This window comes from Cottoperca gobio, unplaced genomic scaffold (assembly GCF_900634415.1).
Source record: "Cottoperca gobio unplaced genomic scaffold, fCotGob3.1 fCotGob3_355arrow_ctg1, whole genome shotgun sequence".
NCBI lineage: Eukaryota > Metazoa > Chordata > Actinopteri > Perciformes > Bovichtidae > Cottoperca > Cottoperca gobio.
Window position 1 is genome coordinate 58,478 of NW_021166954.1, and position 16,050 is coordinate 74,527.

The 16,050-nt window shown below is 41.6% G+C and overlaps 1 protein-coding gene across 1 annotated transcript; it reads right to left on the minus strand.

Moving 5' to 3' along the window:
- Positions 1-113: 113 nt before the first annotated feature.
- LOC115005726 (transcriptional activator Myb-like) lies at positions 114-15,445 on the minus strand. Its single transcript, XM_029427678.1, has 16 exons — positions 15,416-15,445; positions 14,597-14,661; positions 13,349-13,433; positions 12,488-12,559; positions 12,252-12,347; positions 10,902-11,122; positions 10,127-10,298; positions 9,929-10,060; positions 8,866-8,973; positions 7,591-7,707; positions 7,372-7,511; positions 6,792-6,891; positions 6,621-6,710; positions 5,275-5,445; positions 2,114-2,223; positions 114-512 (listed from the first exon to the last, which is right to left on the minus strand). The coding sequence occupies exons 2-15, from the start codon at positions 14,620-14,622 to the stop codon at positions 2,134-2,136; spliced, it is 1,620 nt and encodes a 539-aa protein (XP_029283538.1). The 5' UTR covers positions 14,623-14,661; positions 15,416-15,445; the 3' UTR covers positions 114-512; positions 2,114-2,133.
- Positions 15,446-16,050: the final 605 nt, after the last annotated feature.

A 16,050-nucleotide genomic window follows, 5' to 3' on the forward strand; every position in this document is an offset into this window, starting at 1 on the left:
AAAACAAAAAGGACTCGATTAAATCAAGCAGACATTTCAATAAATAAGTACATAAATAAAATAAGTTTATACAAACAAACAGTTCATTTGAAAAGATCAAATCTACAAAAGTAAAAAAATTATTTAAAAATATGTTTCATGTTTTTTTGTTAAAATCCAGTTCCAATAAAAGTACATAAAAATAAAAATAAAAATGTAAACTGCTGAATAAATCAATAAAACATCAGTTAGATAAACGGATGGACTCTGCAGTGAACGTCTGTAGAGGAATTAAAATGCTGACTCATGATTCACAGGTTGACTCTGAAGCTAATAATACTTTATAATAAATATATAATATATAACAAGATAAGAATAAAAAGGGTCACAGCGGCAGGTCGTCTCTCGGACAGCTGATGACGATGGAAGCTCAGACGCTTTAAACAACGTGGAACTATACAGAGACGTGTTTCTGACCCTGAAGGCAGCATCTGGTTCCCTCCACACGCAGCTAACGGGACTTTTCTTTTGCACTTTGGATTATTGCAGAAAAGAAAAGCAAATGTTAGGCTGCAAGTAATTAATGTTAAACACAAAAACAAACTCTTTAACTTCCAGGCGAGGGAAAAAAAACATTTTTTCATTATAAAACATGAAATAATAATGTGTGTGTTATTAAAGTAAAGTCGGTCAATGGCAGAAAGTAACTAAGGTAAGAACATTTACTTAATTTAAGTATATTAAGTATAATATTTTCATTTCCTGCTGCTTTATACTTCTACTGCTCTACATCTCAGAGGGAAATACTTCTACTGCTCTACATCTGAGAGGGAAATACTTCTACTGCTCTACATCTCAGAGGGAAATACTTCTACTGCACTACATCTCAGAGGGAAATACTTCTACTGCTCTACATCTCAGAGGGAAATACTTCTACTGCACTACATCTCAGAGGGAAATACTTCTACTGCTCTACATCTCAGAGGGAAATACTTCTACTGCTCTACATCTCAGAGGGAAATACTTCTACTGCTCTACATCTGAGAGGGAAATACTTCTACTGCTCTACATCTCAGAGGGAAATACTTCTACTGCTCTACATCTCAGAGGGAAATACTTCTACTGCACTGCACTACATCTCAGAGGGAAATACTTCTACTGCTCTACATCTCAGAGGGAAATACTTCTACTGCTCTACATCTCAGAGGGAAATACTTCTACTGCTCTACATCTGAGAGGGAAATACTTCTACTGCATTACATCTCAGAGGGAAATACTTCTACTGCACTACATCTCAGAGGGAAATACTTCTACTGCTCTACATCTCAGAGGGAAATACTTCTACTGCTCTACATCTGAGAGGGAAATACTTCTACTGCACTACATCTCAGAGGGAAATACTTCTACTGCTCTACATCTCAGAGGGAAATACTTCTACTGCTCCACATCTCAGAGGGAAATACTTCTACTGCTCTCCATCTCAGAGGGAAATACTTCTACTGCTCTACATCTCAGAGGGAAATACTTCTACTGCTCTACATCTCAGAGGGAAATACGTCTACTGCTCTACATCTCAGAGGGAAATACTTCTACTGCTCTACATCTCAGAGGGAAATACTTCTACTGCTCTACATCTCAGAGGGAAATACTTCTACTGCTCTACATCTCAGAGGGAAATACTTCTACTGCTCTCCATCTCAGAGGGAAATACTTCTACTGCACTACATCTCAGAGGGAAATACTTATACTGCACTACATCTCAGAGGGAAATACTTCTACTGCTCTACATCTCAGAGGGAAATACTTCTACTACACTACATCTCATAGGGAAATACTTCTCCTGCTCTACATCTCAGAGGGAAATACTTCTACTGCTCTACATTTATCTGACAGCTTTAGATACTTTACAGATTCAGATTATTAAAACTAAATATAATAACTAATAAATGATGTATTATTACAGACTAAACTACTAGCTGTATATAAAGTAATTACGATGAGCTCCACCTTTACAAGTGATGAACACGTTAATGTTATTAATAACAATAATATAATATATATTATTCTGCAGGATGAAGACTTGGGAGTGCTTTAAGTAAAATACGCAGTATTTCTGCTTTTACTGCAGACTCACCGGCTGATGGTTGATGATGCTCATGGCTCAACGTAGAGTCGCGCCTGCTCTGTCACACTCATCTGATCGTCTGTTTTCCCAAACATCACCAGCTGTAAGTCCCCGCTCAGCTGTCAACACAACAATCAGCATTATTAATATTCTGGATGAGAACACCAGATTAATCATCTGTCTTGTTTTTCAATTAGAAAATCTGCTAATATTGACAGTCTGGTGTCAAAGACACAAAAGATTATTGATCTTTAGTGTCTTCGTGTGTGTTGTGATGAAAAGTGAGCGCAGTCTCTGTTCATCTTCTCTCTCTACGCCCTTATAAATGCATAATCTATATATCAATTCTATATGTATTATATCTAAATGCTATTAGATATGCCCTATTACCATTTTTTTAAAAGGCGGCTAATAATAGATTATTAGGGAAATTTTACGAGCCTGTCCGTCAAAATGATGAACACTAGAAATTCTAATGCAAACACTGGTCTCCTCCTCTCCTCTGGTAGTGCAGCAGCGGTGCATCATGGGATTCTTCTCTCCTCCTCTCCTCTGGTGGTGCAGCAGCGGTGCATCATGGGAGTTCTTCTCTCCTCCTCTCCTCTGGTGGTGCAGCAGCGGTGCATCATGGGAGTTCTTCTCTCCTCCTCTCCTCTGGTGGTGCAGCAGCGGTGCATCATGGGAGTTCTTCTCTCCTCTGAGTCTCTCCTGCACGCTGTTCGGCTGCTGCTAACGTTTGTCAGCTTGTTTCTCTGAGAACTTAAGATCCAGACTTTCGAGAACTAAAATCCTTCATATATAGAGTTAAAAACACCAGGATGTAGAAAGTGTGTTCATGTAGAAACATCCGCATGCACTCTGTGTTCCAAGAAGCCCATCCAGAGCAGCTGCTCCACAGCACGGGGAGAAGGGCACTGTCGCTTGAGACACGACCAGGCCCTCCGCAGCAGATACACCCACGCTACAGCCAAGATGATCATTGTTTGTCAAGGAAAGAGACGACCCAGGAACTACTTTGTTGGTCTGCTGTCCACGGCACGAGACTGGGTGATGACAGTTGACACGGAAAGGCAAAAGAACATCTGTGCGCTGAGAGACCAGACGTCATCTTGGTCTCCCAGGCCGCACGACGGCTCAGCTAACTGAGCCCTGGGAGGGTTATCAAGTCGTTCCCTCAATTTGGGCCCATGGAAGCCTGGGCATCAGGGGACCAAGCAGGAGAAGTGGCAGCAGAGAAAGCATCTAGATGGCTCTGGCTGAAGAGGAACTACCAGTGGGATCTTTGTGGACACAGGCCGAGGCCTGATCCAACTTGGTCGGGTTGCCTGGACCCTGTAGCGAGACCCGAAACAGCCAGTGAGTCCAGGATACAACACTGACGATGTCTCCAAGTATGTACATCAGATGCTGCAATTAAAAACTACAGCTTCTCGCTGTAGTTTTTAATCAAAGAAACACAAGGAAATAGTGCATTTGTTGGGGACTATTTTCAGTGGCGGATTAATTCACTTTTGGTGCTCTAGTGAGTATTAGTGGAAGCAGGACGATGTGTGTGAGTCAAAATAAACTAATTGTGTGTGTTCATGGGAATGAAAGAACATAAGACCCAGTGCTACAGTGGGGCTCATTGATGAGATTAAACATGTATGTTTTTCCGGTCCTGCTGAAGGAAGTGTCTCAGAACCATTTCGCTTCCTTCTCATCATGTTGAGAGTTGCACATACGCAGTACCTATCAGGCACTGAAAATGGCGTTGGGTAAAGACAAAGAACGTTTCAATTATCCTGGAAACTGGAGATTAGCTGCATGGCATTTCAAAGCCGCGTCAAGTTAACAAAAAACGTAGCTGGAATTGAAAACAGGTTTAGAGCGAGTAGATCTCGGACACACTTGCCAAAAACATTAACACTGAACCCCGAACAATGGAGCTGTATGGCCCAGAGGAAGAATATCTGGCAGGCTTTGATCACTCTCAGTTTTTGTTGGTCGCAAAAAGTCTCTTAAGACTCTTCAGTTGATCCAAAATGCAGCGGCACGTGTATTGACAAGAACAAGGAAACGGGATCATATTACTCCTGTATTAGCTGCTCTGCACTGGCTCCCGGTAAAATACAGAATAGAATTCAAAATCCTTCTCCTGACTTACAAATCAATTAATGGTCAGGCTCCAGCATATCTTAAAGATCTCATAGTACCTTATAAACCAACTAGAGCATTACGCTCCCAGACTGCAGGGTTACTTGTGGTTCCTAGAGTCTCTAAGAGTACAATGGGAGCCAGAGCCTTCAGCTATCAAGCTCCTCTCCAGTGGAACCAGCTTCCAGTTTGTGTTCGGGAGGCAGACACACTCTCCACATTTAAGAGTAGGCTAAAGACTTTCCTTTTTGATAAAGCTTATAGTTAGGGCTGGCTCAGGTTTGCCCTGGATCAGCCCCTAGTTATGCTGCTATAGGCTTAGACTGCCGGGGGACACCTCCCTGCTCTCTTCCTTCTCTTCCTCCCCTCCCTCTCTCTTCTTCTCCCTCTCTATCTGTATGCATTTATGTAAATGTATGTTTATGTGTATGGGGTATCATCCCCGGAGTTTCTGTCTCTCATGTGGCAGGTTGCCACTGATAAAGTTTACGTCAGGATCATGAATCGTGACAGCGCCTGCTGCCCTGGTCCTGCTGGACACCGGGAAGCCTTTTTGACATTTTCCTGGATTCATCCAAACTTTCTCTTTTTTTTTTCAACACAACATAATTTCTGTCAAATGTTGTATTTGTACTATTTTGTTTATGCTGTACACACGACATCTATTGCACGTCTGTCCGTCCTGGGAGAGGGATCCCTCCTCAGTCTCTCTCTGAGGTTTCTTCCATTTTTTCCCCTTTAATTTTGGGGTTTCTTTTAGGAAGTTTTTCCTTGTGCGATGCGAGGGTCTAAGGACAGAGGATGTCGTAACCTGTACAGTCTGTAAAGCACACTGAGACAAATGTATAATTTGTGATATTGGGCTATACAAATAAATTTGATTTGATTTGAGATACATTCACTGCTGGTTTGACGCTGAACATGAAGAGAAACGTAGAATATCATATTATACTTCAAGTCTTCTAGAGGAGCCTGAGCACAAACATCATGTCCAAGAATATTCAAATCCTTCCGTGTTTTGGGTCAATCCTCACCTCAAAAGGGTTTAGTCTGTATGCAGGACATTTTGGAGAGTGCAGATAACCGACTGGCTGCTGACACCACCACACCTCCATCTGTCCATCCAACGGGAAGCAGCCAAACTCCTCACAGCTGGACTCTCTCTGGACCTGCAGGATGGAGCTCAGCAGACCCTCTCCCTGGACCTGGGAGACAGAAGTCCACATGAAGAGATTCCACGTGTTTCCTCTCACAGATCACTTCCTGACTCGAGTCGTGTTACCGTTTACACTTTCCAGCAGCTCGAGGGTTGGTTTCCGAGCGGCACCAACAAGAACCACTTATGACAGGGTGTGGGAGCGGGATTATCGGGACCAACAGGACCAACTATAACTTTTTGACCGCCACAAACTGTCTCCTTGATTATGGTCCTCAACAAAAAATTTGAATAAACTGGAGGGAGCTTCAAGAACGAACAAACGCAGCGTGAGTGGGACAGAAACGTTGAACAAATAAACAACAAACTCAAGAAACTGAAAAAGGAGTCCTGGGACGAAAAGAAGGACATCGGGGCGAAGCAGCGTAGTCCTCTACTCGGCCCTCGCTGACCGAGCCACCGGGGGCCTTGAACTTGGCCACAGAGATGCCGATGGTGGATGATACGGCTTTGCAAAGATGCACTGATCCTGGTAACTTTGACTTTTCAAATGTTGAGTCTTGTTTCCAGTCAGGTGTGCATTTCTTAGTTGTTTAGCAGCTACCTGTGGAGATCAGGGCTGAAGCCCTGCAACAAATCTCATATTTCTGGAGCAGTGCAGTGCACCTTTTTCTCTCCGACACAAACACATAACAAATGATATTTAGTTTCTCGCAAATTTGACAATTTCAAAAATGAATTGTACACAAAATAATTAGGGCTGTCAAGCGATTAAAAAAATATATCTAATTAATTACAAGCTTAATCGCATATAACAATATTTGATGTGAGAGCTCCGTGCGACGGCCGCTGTCGGACCAAAAGTCAGGGGCATCTAGGAGCGCGATTAATCTGCGTTAATATTTTTAACCCGTTATCTTTTCTGTGATTAATTAATCGAAATTAACGCATTAATTCGACAGCCCTAAAAATAACATGTAAAACGGATTTTGTTTTGTGATTTGTTGAAAAGTCACACAATAATATTTGACACAATTTTGACTTTATATTTAGGATTTATGTCCATCAGCAGCAGCAATAAGTTAAGAAGTTTTTGAATCAATTCAGAATCTTAGAAGATAAGAATCTACATTCTGAAATTAATCAGTTTTCCGTTTATATACACACACACCCAGTATACTGTAGATGTGTGTGTTGCAGACATGTTGGTGGAATGTGTCAGACCTCAGAGCTGCTGCTGGACTGTTGACTGTCAGGATCAAAGCTTCGCTCCTCCCACATCAGATTCATCATCCTGCTCGAACAAACTGACACCTGAGCCAAACACACAAACATCAACACAACATAAACATCCGCAGCTCTGTTCACACCAACGTGAGAACAGTGTCCTCTCACCTCGTCCTGGCTCTTGCTGCTGTTGATCTTCAGCGGTGTTGGGGTTTGAGGAGCAGACATCCACAACGCTCTGATCCTCTCTCTGGTCTCTGAGGGCGTCCTGAACACATTTAAAACTGATCAACAATCGATTTATAATGTTACACCACAACATGTCTCAATACACTGTAAAACTAAAAATAGAGGGAAATACAGAGAATTGTAGGTAAAAAAAACAATATATGAAAAAACTCACAAACCAATATTTAGATTATAAAGTCATGAATTTGGGAGAAAAGTCACAAATCTACGAGGCTAAAACTTGGAAAATAGTATTTTTTGGTAAAGGAGCCACGTGTCCTCCAGGCTGAAGCTCCTCAGACGCTGCTCGCTGTGTTTTCTGCCTGCAGTGGAAGACCGGATTTACAGTGTGCTGGTTTTAGAATCTGTACATTATCATCAGCATCTGGACTCTGACGACACATTATTATTGTTTCTTCTTGTAGATTTATGACTTCAATCCGATTTTGTTCTTTGAATATGGCCCTAATACGGCGTGAAGAGGGGACCTCAGAGGGACCTCTGGCCCTCGCTGACGTACTGGCTGCTGTGGCTGCAGTGCAGACAGGAGTCGTCCTGGTTGGTGCTGGTGCTGGTGGAGTGTTTGAGGGAACAGACGGGGGTGGAGGTGAGAGCCGGGCGCTGTAACTTCAGATCCTCGACACCACACAGGCTGACGAGCTGAAGACAGACAGGCAGACATCAGATGGACATTTCAGGACAAACAGCAGCAGCGTCTCCAGCGTCCAGGTGTCTTCACCTCAGAGGGGGAGAAGGTCAGAGTCCCCACCGTGCTGCTTCTGCTCCAGGAGGCGGTGGAGTCCATGAAGGAGGCTCCATCCTCACTGTTCACCAGCTGCTCCTTCATACCTGCAGCCTTCACACGACACACAGGACGAGACATGATGACGTGTTCATGTGGCTTCATGCTGATCAACTTCATGATACACTTGCTTAAATATATAATGTGTAACTTTTCTGCATTAAAATGTGTAAACATTTATTTTGTTGAATTGCCTACTTAAAGAAATCTGTAGGGATGTCGGCAATGACATACGGTGCGTGTAAACTACATGTTCATGTGCACAAGATGGTCTGCCTTCATTCACAGCGCTGGTTGTGAGGTCGGCCGTGTTTCTGTTGATCGTTTGTCCCAATCAGCTTCAGTGTGTTTCATGACAGGAAGGTTATGTTGTTTATTCACACCAGTGTTCATTTGTTTGATATAATCAGATGAGTAAATCAGTTTTCATCGACTTAAACTAAAATAGTTAGGTTTTCTTCGGACATTTGACACAGTACTAAGACTAAAGAGAAGAGCTAACGATATGAACATTAATTTACACCTCCCCCACTCTTCAAAACTTCTGCTCGGTTCTTTTATCTCTGCTGTTACCGATGTATGTGACACCAGTTATATCCAGAGGAAAATTTGTGTTTGGTCGAGCTGAATCAAATAATCCAGGAATCACTTAACGCCCAGAAACTATATTGATGATAGATTTATCGTTAATCTCCACGTTTTCTAACTGATGACGTTAGAGGAAGAGAAGAACTGAACAGAAAGATTTTAGCTACTTTAAAAGTTAGACAACACTTCACCCCGGATCAAAGCTCCATATTTTCCCTCTCAGCTGTCGTTCTATTGAACTACTAGATAGTTGAGGTGAGTTGCTGTAGAGATGTCGGCCTTCTCTCCAAAACAAGGGAACTAGACGACTCGACCTGTACATTTGAGAAATTCAGCAGAAATGACTCGTTCCAGAAATCATGACCCGGTTACTCCGATAATCAGAGCTTGTTTGGAGCAGTTTCGTCTGGGAACTACTTTCTTTCTGCGTGCAGAAGGAAGCGTGCATCTACTCATGACAGCGCGAGATGGAAACATTATTGCCGTCCTCATCGGCACGCTTCCTTCTGCGTGGTGATACGGCAAAAAGAAAATAGTTCCAACATTAAACTGCTGACGACAAGCTGTGATTATCTGAGGAACCGGGTCATGATTTCTGGAACAATCAGATGTTTGTCGTCTTACATAACTCCTGCTCAGATCGATGACCGGCGGGTCGGCGTCCTCGCTGTACAGGCAGGCGGGCAGCGATGAGCTCACTTCCTTTGGACCACAGCTCCAGCTCTCTGCGCTCTGTGATCAGGTTGTATCAGGTTAGACGAAACAACAGCATGTTTACACCTGATGTTTGAAATCATCATATTTAATATATTACATATAATAAGTTAACACATGATAAAAATCAACCTTCAATAAAAGCCTCAATTAGAATAAAGTGATTCATCGGAATAAATGAGGAATTAATTATTAAATCAACTTTGAACCTCTGACATCATGAAAGTGAAGTGAATTTACTATAATAGTGTTGGAGCCTCAATACTTTTCTTTTGTTATTGTGGTTATATAAATGAAATGTTATACGGCCCTGTAATTTGATTTTAAATTGATTCGACATTGTTTTATGTATATTGGTCTTCTAGTCGTAGCTCATTTGCAGAGCTTGTCCCTGGTTAGGTGTGTGCCTCGCGTGCCTCGTGTGTAGGAGCGCAAACAGAAGAGTTTAACAGTTAAACACCAACAAACCTGCACTGAAGAGAATATAATAATAAACATGTTGTAGATTCGTGTTTCACTGAATGTTTAAACGCTGCAGTTATTGGAAAGGTTTCTCATAATTAGCGCCTCCTTGAATTGAACGTTAAGTATGAAGCTTCAAACTATTCAGTATGAAACTATTAATAACTTTAAAAAATATTTAAAATATATATATTCACTCCATTTTTAAAGAGAAATCTAAAAAGTAAAACTAAAGTGAAGGTAGCGCCTGAGAGACGACGCTGCATTCCAAAATAAAAGCCTCAGGTGTGTTCCAACCAGGACTGCAACTCCCGATCATTCTTATTATCTATTCATCTGCAGATTATTTTCTAGATTATTATATATAAATGTGAGAAAATAGTGAAGAACGTCCATCCTAGTTCGTCAAAGTCCGAGGTGATGTCTTTAAAATAAAATGGTTAGTCAATCAACCCCCCCCCCCCCCCCCCCCCCGCTGTTCTAGTTCCAATGTGATAAAAAGCTGATGTACCGCTTCCATCAGCTCTGCGTGCACCGTCAGCTCGCACATGCTCAGTGATGAGCCATAGCCTGAGGAGGAGGCGGGGACACAGACGGAGCACAGGTGGGTGTGGTCGCTCTGATCGCTGGACTCGTCTGCCTGCTGGAGGAGAACACCGTTAGGATCATCCCTGCGCTGCTTATTAAGGGGGGATGGGTGGGTGTTGACCTTGATGGGGATGTTGGCGGTGATGGGGGGGGCGCAGGTCCTGGATGCTGAGCTGGTGGAAGAGGAGGAAGTGTTGAAGGAGTTGTGGAGGTGCAGGACCTGCAGGTATCCCTCCTTCTCCACCTTCCTCTTCAGAGTGGAGTTCCAGTGGTTTTTGATGGAGTTATCTGTCCTGTCGTCCCCGAAGATAAATGTCACTTTTAGTTCCACTCAAACAAACGGAAACAATTCACCTTTGAGCCTCACGAGGGACATTGTGTTGCTGTTAATGCATGTGGCATAATTGTTGGCAACAGAGTGAGTTTTTTGTGTGTACCATCAGCTGCTAAAACGAGTGTGCAGTAAAGTGTGTATCCAACACACACAGTCATTAAACACATGAACAGCAGAATGTGATCTCAGCTTCACATCTGGATCAGAATTTAACTTTTTACTGTTTTCAGCTGATTGAGACAAGTTCATTCTGTTTCCATGGTTTCCTGCTCAAACTATACAAAGTGTAAACAGAATGTCTTGTCATTGTGTTAGCAAACATTGAAAGGGTTAATATTCTGGAAATTAACATTTGGAAGTTATGATCAGGTCTGAAGTTGGTCAAAAGATTTAACTCAATAAAAAATATGAATATATATTATATTCTCCTCTAAGGACATCAGATACTTTCTTAAAGTCAGGCACAAGGGTTAATATTAGCATAATATTACACACTGCATGCTAACATTAGCGCAACAGCATCCTGTCCAACGTTTTGTTTTTAATCATGTTCTCTACGAACCTGCCGGGCATCAGCTTGGAGATGTCTGCCCAGCGGTTTCCCAGCAGCCTGTGGGCCTGACAGATGACGCGGTCCTCCTGCAGCGTCCAGCCGCTCTTCTTCACAGTCGGGTTCAGGTGGTTGTGCCAGCGCTCGCGGCACTGCTTCCCGTTACGACTGTGCAAGTGTTTAGCGATGAGCGACCAGCGCTTCACGCCGTACTTCTGAACCAGCTCAATGACCTGCACAGGTAGTAACATCACATTCACAACCAAGAGTTCAGAGTTTGGAGCATTGTAAAACTATACAACCAAGGTGTTTATGATTAAATTGTTTATAGAGCACAAGCTTCTTCATAGATCTAGCCTCTTCATTTTGCTCTCAAAGTGCACCAGAGTAATGCATTTAACTTTAAAATGTAAAAACAATACAAATCTGAGGGATCATGCCTCCGGATCCCGCTAGATCAGCAGTCCCCAACCTTTTTTGCGCCACGGACCGGTTTCATGCAAGACAATATTTTCACGGACCAGCCTTCACCAACAGTAAAAGGTTTCTTCGCCTTAGCAACACGGTTAGTCACTAAGTATGACGCTCTCAGTGCACTCGCATGTGTTGATGTGGTGGCCATAATAATAATAATAATAAATTGTATTTATAAAGCACCTTTCAAAGCTAAAAGCAATCTCAAGGCGCTAAAACATCAGTAATTGCTTCTGTCCTCCTTGTTAATGTTCTTTTCTTTCAAAAGACTTCAAGGGCTCGTCTTTTAATTCAGGGTGCTTGGTCTCCAGGTGCCAAAGCAGGTTTGAAGGCTTCGTTGCCTCATTTGCGAGCCTGTATATTATGCAGAGCGTGAGACAGCACATGAGAATCACCTGTAGCGATAAACTCGTATTTTAAAGAAGGACTCCTGATATTGTCTTTTAAATGCAGCTTTCTTTTTATTGGAAGTCGTAGGATCTTCTTCTTCTTCTTCTTCTTCTTCTTCTTCTGTCTCCTCATTGGGTCTTTTCCATTTTCCAAAAAAGCTCTTTAAAGACGTTTGTTTTCCACTCATTGCTGCTTGTGGGCTTAATGTTTGAAGTATCACGTGACTGAGACGAGCGTCTTGACCTCTGGTCTTGACATGTGTCAAGAGACACAGACACACATATGGATGTATCCAGTCTTTTTTCAAAATAAAACATCTTTCAGACTGATAATCAATAAAATATTTTCTGTGCGGCCTGGTACCAAATGACCTAACCATTCACCAGTCCCTCCACAGCCCACTAGATGGCATCCTGAGGCTCCAGAGGGTAGTAAGTGTAGTAGACATGATAGTGTGTCAGGACTGTCCTGTTATAGTATGTGACTGACAGTGTTTACCCTCTCATCCTCCTCCTTAGTCCAGGGACCTTTCACCAGCTCGGGATTCTTTATCTGCTGCCACCTGCGCTGACACTCCACATCTGACCTCTGACCCTGACACACAACAGACAGTCAGGCCTTCTGCACGCTGAGCATCACTTTGACAACAGTTAACACTGACTGTAGGTCTGAAACTGTCCTGTCTGTCCTGCTCTTGTGAACAGAGGAATGAGACATAAAATGAAACTACTCACTTTAAAATGCAGAGAAACTGAAGACCAGCTGTTTGATCCAAACTCCTTCACCAGTCTGTGCAGCTGCTCATCCTGAGGAGGAAGATCACCACCATCATCATCATCAGACAGGTGTTAGCTGTGAAGTGACGGTGAATATCCTGCCGAGGATATTTATCGCTCACAACATTGTGGTATGAAACAGAGAGGAATCAATAAAACAAACACAGATATAGTTGATTAATTATTATTTTGTTGCGCAACAAACAAATAATAATGAGAAGACTACCTGCTTCCAGTATACAATTGTGTAGAGTCCCAACTGACAAAGAGAATCTTTAACCTTAAATAGGAGTTCTGAGTGAACGCTCCAACCCTTGTAAAGCATGAACCTTTCAATGCATTGACCCACCGGATATTGTCCCAGACTCCTGACACAAAGGCAATCTATTCCAGATGGGAAGGTCACTTCCTCATGACCTTTGAGTGGTCCCCTTAACTTCATTAGAGCATGGAGTCCATGTCAGTCATGTCAAATTATGCACATATGGCATGAGTCATACTCAGGGCTACATAGGTCATACATTGCAAACTTAATAAATAAGACATTGTTCATTAGATCATCTTAACATTCCCAAACCATTATATTCACAAAATGTTTCATGTCTCTTCTATTTGGAGTTTTCAATCAAAATGTGCTATAAATATTTTTTGGAGACGTGTTGATCATTAAAAGATTATGTGGGACTTTTAAGGTGTAAACAGCTGGCAGACAATAAACGATGAGCTGACTCAGACATATCTGTGCACACCCTGCACCTGCAGCTTCACTGTGAACACAGGACGTACACACATTTTCTCAGTTATCCACGAATGCATTACCTCGTCTTTTGTCCATCCAGGCTTCTGTAGAGCCACTCTGGAAAATCGTCCTTTACGACCCAAACAGCTGGAGCGACTCTTTGTACTGAGACAGGAGACAACATGCAGGGTTAAAACCAATCAGTCAATTAAAATAAAATGTTGGATGTCTGAGAGGATCCAAATAACTTTTATTAAACGCACAGCATGTCATTTTCTGCCACTCGGGGTCTCTGTATTAAAACAATAGTAAAAGTGTGAGTTTAGTGTGATGGTGCAGCAGCAGTGCATTATGGCATGACAGGAGAGAGAGGAAACGTTACCTTCAGGGACATTACACATTTCTTTGTCTCACTACATATACAACACAGGACTGATGACACCATGACAGGAGAGAGAGGAAACGTTACCTTCAGGAACATTACACATTTCTCTGTCTCACTACATATACAACACAGGACTGATGACACCATGACAGGAGAGAAACGTTACCTTCAGGAACATTACACATTTCTCTGTCTCACTACATATACAACACAGGACTGATGACACCATGACAGGAGAGAAACGTTACCTTCAGGGACATTACACATGTCTCTGTCTCACTACATAGACAACACAGGACTGATGACACCATGAATGGAGAGAGAGGAAATGTTACCTTCAGGAACATTACACATGTCTCTGTCTCACTACATATACAACACAGGACTGATGACACCATGACAGGTGAGAGAGGAAACGTTACCTTCAGGGACATTACACATGTCTCTGTCTCACTACATATACAACACAGGACTGATGACACCATGAATGGAGAGAGAGGAAATGTTACCTTCAGGAACATTACACATGTCTCTGTCTCACTACATATACAACACAGGACTGATGACACCATGACAGGTGAGAGAGGAAACGTTACCTTCAGGGACATTACACATTTCTCTGTCTCACTACATATACAAAGAACTGATGACACCATGACAGGTGAGAGAGGAAACGTTACCTTCAGGGACATTACACATTTCTCTGTCTCACTACATATACAAAGAACTGATGACACCATGACAGGTGAGAGAGGAAACGTTACCTTCAGGAACATTACACATGTCTCTGTCTCACTACATATAGAAGAGGTTAGTTGTTTTTACACATTTTAATGCAGAAATGTTACACATAAACCTATAATGTGTAGATACAACTAGATGAAGTCCAAATACTGTCTCTTAACATACTGTATGACAGGTGTGTGTGTACAGCAGTGCTCACCAGGACCTGCGGCTTCTGCTGCTCATCACTGCTGCTCCTATGAACACTGACACACTGAACTGCTGCTGGAAGACAAACAGACATCACACATCACATCACTCTGTCTAATGTCATTTTATCACCTTTAAAATATATATATATTTCAGATACTAAAAAATTGCTCCATTAATGAGTGTGTGATTGCAGCAACAACTAATAAATGAACATAATTTTAAATCCACTGCTGTACACTTACACCATATTAATAACGGACAGATATATGCAGGATATTTTAGCAATTTGCTGATAGCTCCCAATTCACCATATTAAACCTTACGAAACACTACAGGCAAAAACGTGTTTTTTTCATGCACACACTTCTTTCAAGTAAAGTGTAAAAAACATCAAAATCCACATTTCAGTAGCTAACTGTGTCTGTTTGTGTCTGGAGATGTCTGATGCCGCAGTTTCACATTTAAACATAACATTTCAGAAAACTTGTAATACAAAACACTATTGTTTTAATTTGAGTAACGAACTGGGGAAGTTTCATGGTGATATGTATTCGTTAAATATTTTACCCTATTCACCTGGAGTGTCTCCCGTTAAAAAACAGCCAGTCCGTAGTTCCAAGTGACGGTTAGGCTAGTTGGTGTTAGCAGAAGCTAGCCACCGGAAGACTGTACAGAGAGGCGATTAAAGACGTTTTAAATGTGAGAAACAAAGATCAAACCGTGACTTTGTAGGTTGTCTTCTATGTACCGGTATATTTCCGGCTTTATATCCGCTGGTTCACCGTGTAAAAAGTGTAAACGCCAGAGATCAAATCGATGAATTTACCGGCGACGGTTGGCGGAGGAGGAGAAGTGGCTCGAGACTGTCCGAAACAGCTCGTGCGCTCCCTTGTCAGAGGTCAGAGGACTCTCCTCTGATTGCTCAGGCCCGGCAGTGACGTCACTAAATCTATGAAGAAGTAAAAGAAAAGAAAAGAAGTAGCTTATTTATTTATTTATTTTAATAAAAATAACTCACTTATTTTTGATAAATTAATTTTGATTAATTTATAATTCATAAAAGAAGGCATTTATTTATTCATAAATATTAATTCTTAACGTTTAACACTTAATTATTTATTTATGTTAGTGAATAAAATACATCATTTATTTACCTTAATAAAATAGGTAACTTATTTATTTATTTTATAAAAGCCTAGTTAATTACAAGTTTTACAAACTGAATGTGATGCATTGATTTCTGAACAAAGAGTAATTTTTCCAATTGTTTTATTAAAATCATTTTAAATGTAAAATAATTTACAAGGTAAAAACAGATTAGGAACTGAAAAAATAAACTTTACATTTGTCGTGCAAACCTGTGAAGTTGTAGCATTGGTATCAGTAATTATTTGTTTTTATGTGGAACATTTATGAAAAATAGAACAGTTATGTTACAAGTTTCAGGAATGGACCTTTTAT

Excerpts from the sequence above, each read along its gene's own strand:
- LOC115005726 (XM_029427678.1), bottom strand. The coding sequence starts at position 14,622 with ATGAGCAGCAGAAGCCGCAGGTCCTG. Across the intron at positions 12,560-13,348 it reads CTGGATGGACAAAAGACGAG|GATGAGCAGCTGCACAGACT; the intron begins GTAATGCATTCG and ends CTTCCTCCTCAG. Across the intron at positions 10,061-10,126 it reads CCGCCAACATCCCCATCAAG|CAGGCAGACGAGTCCAGCGA; the intron begins GTCAACACCCAC and ends GTTCTCCTCCAG.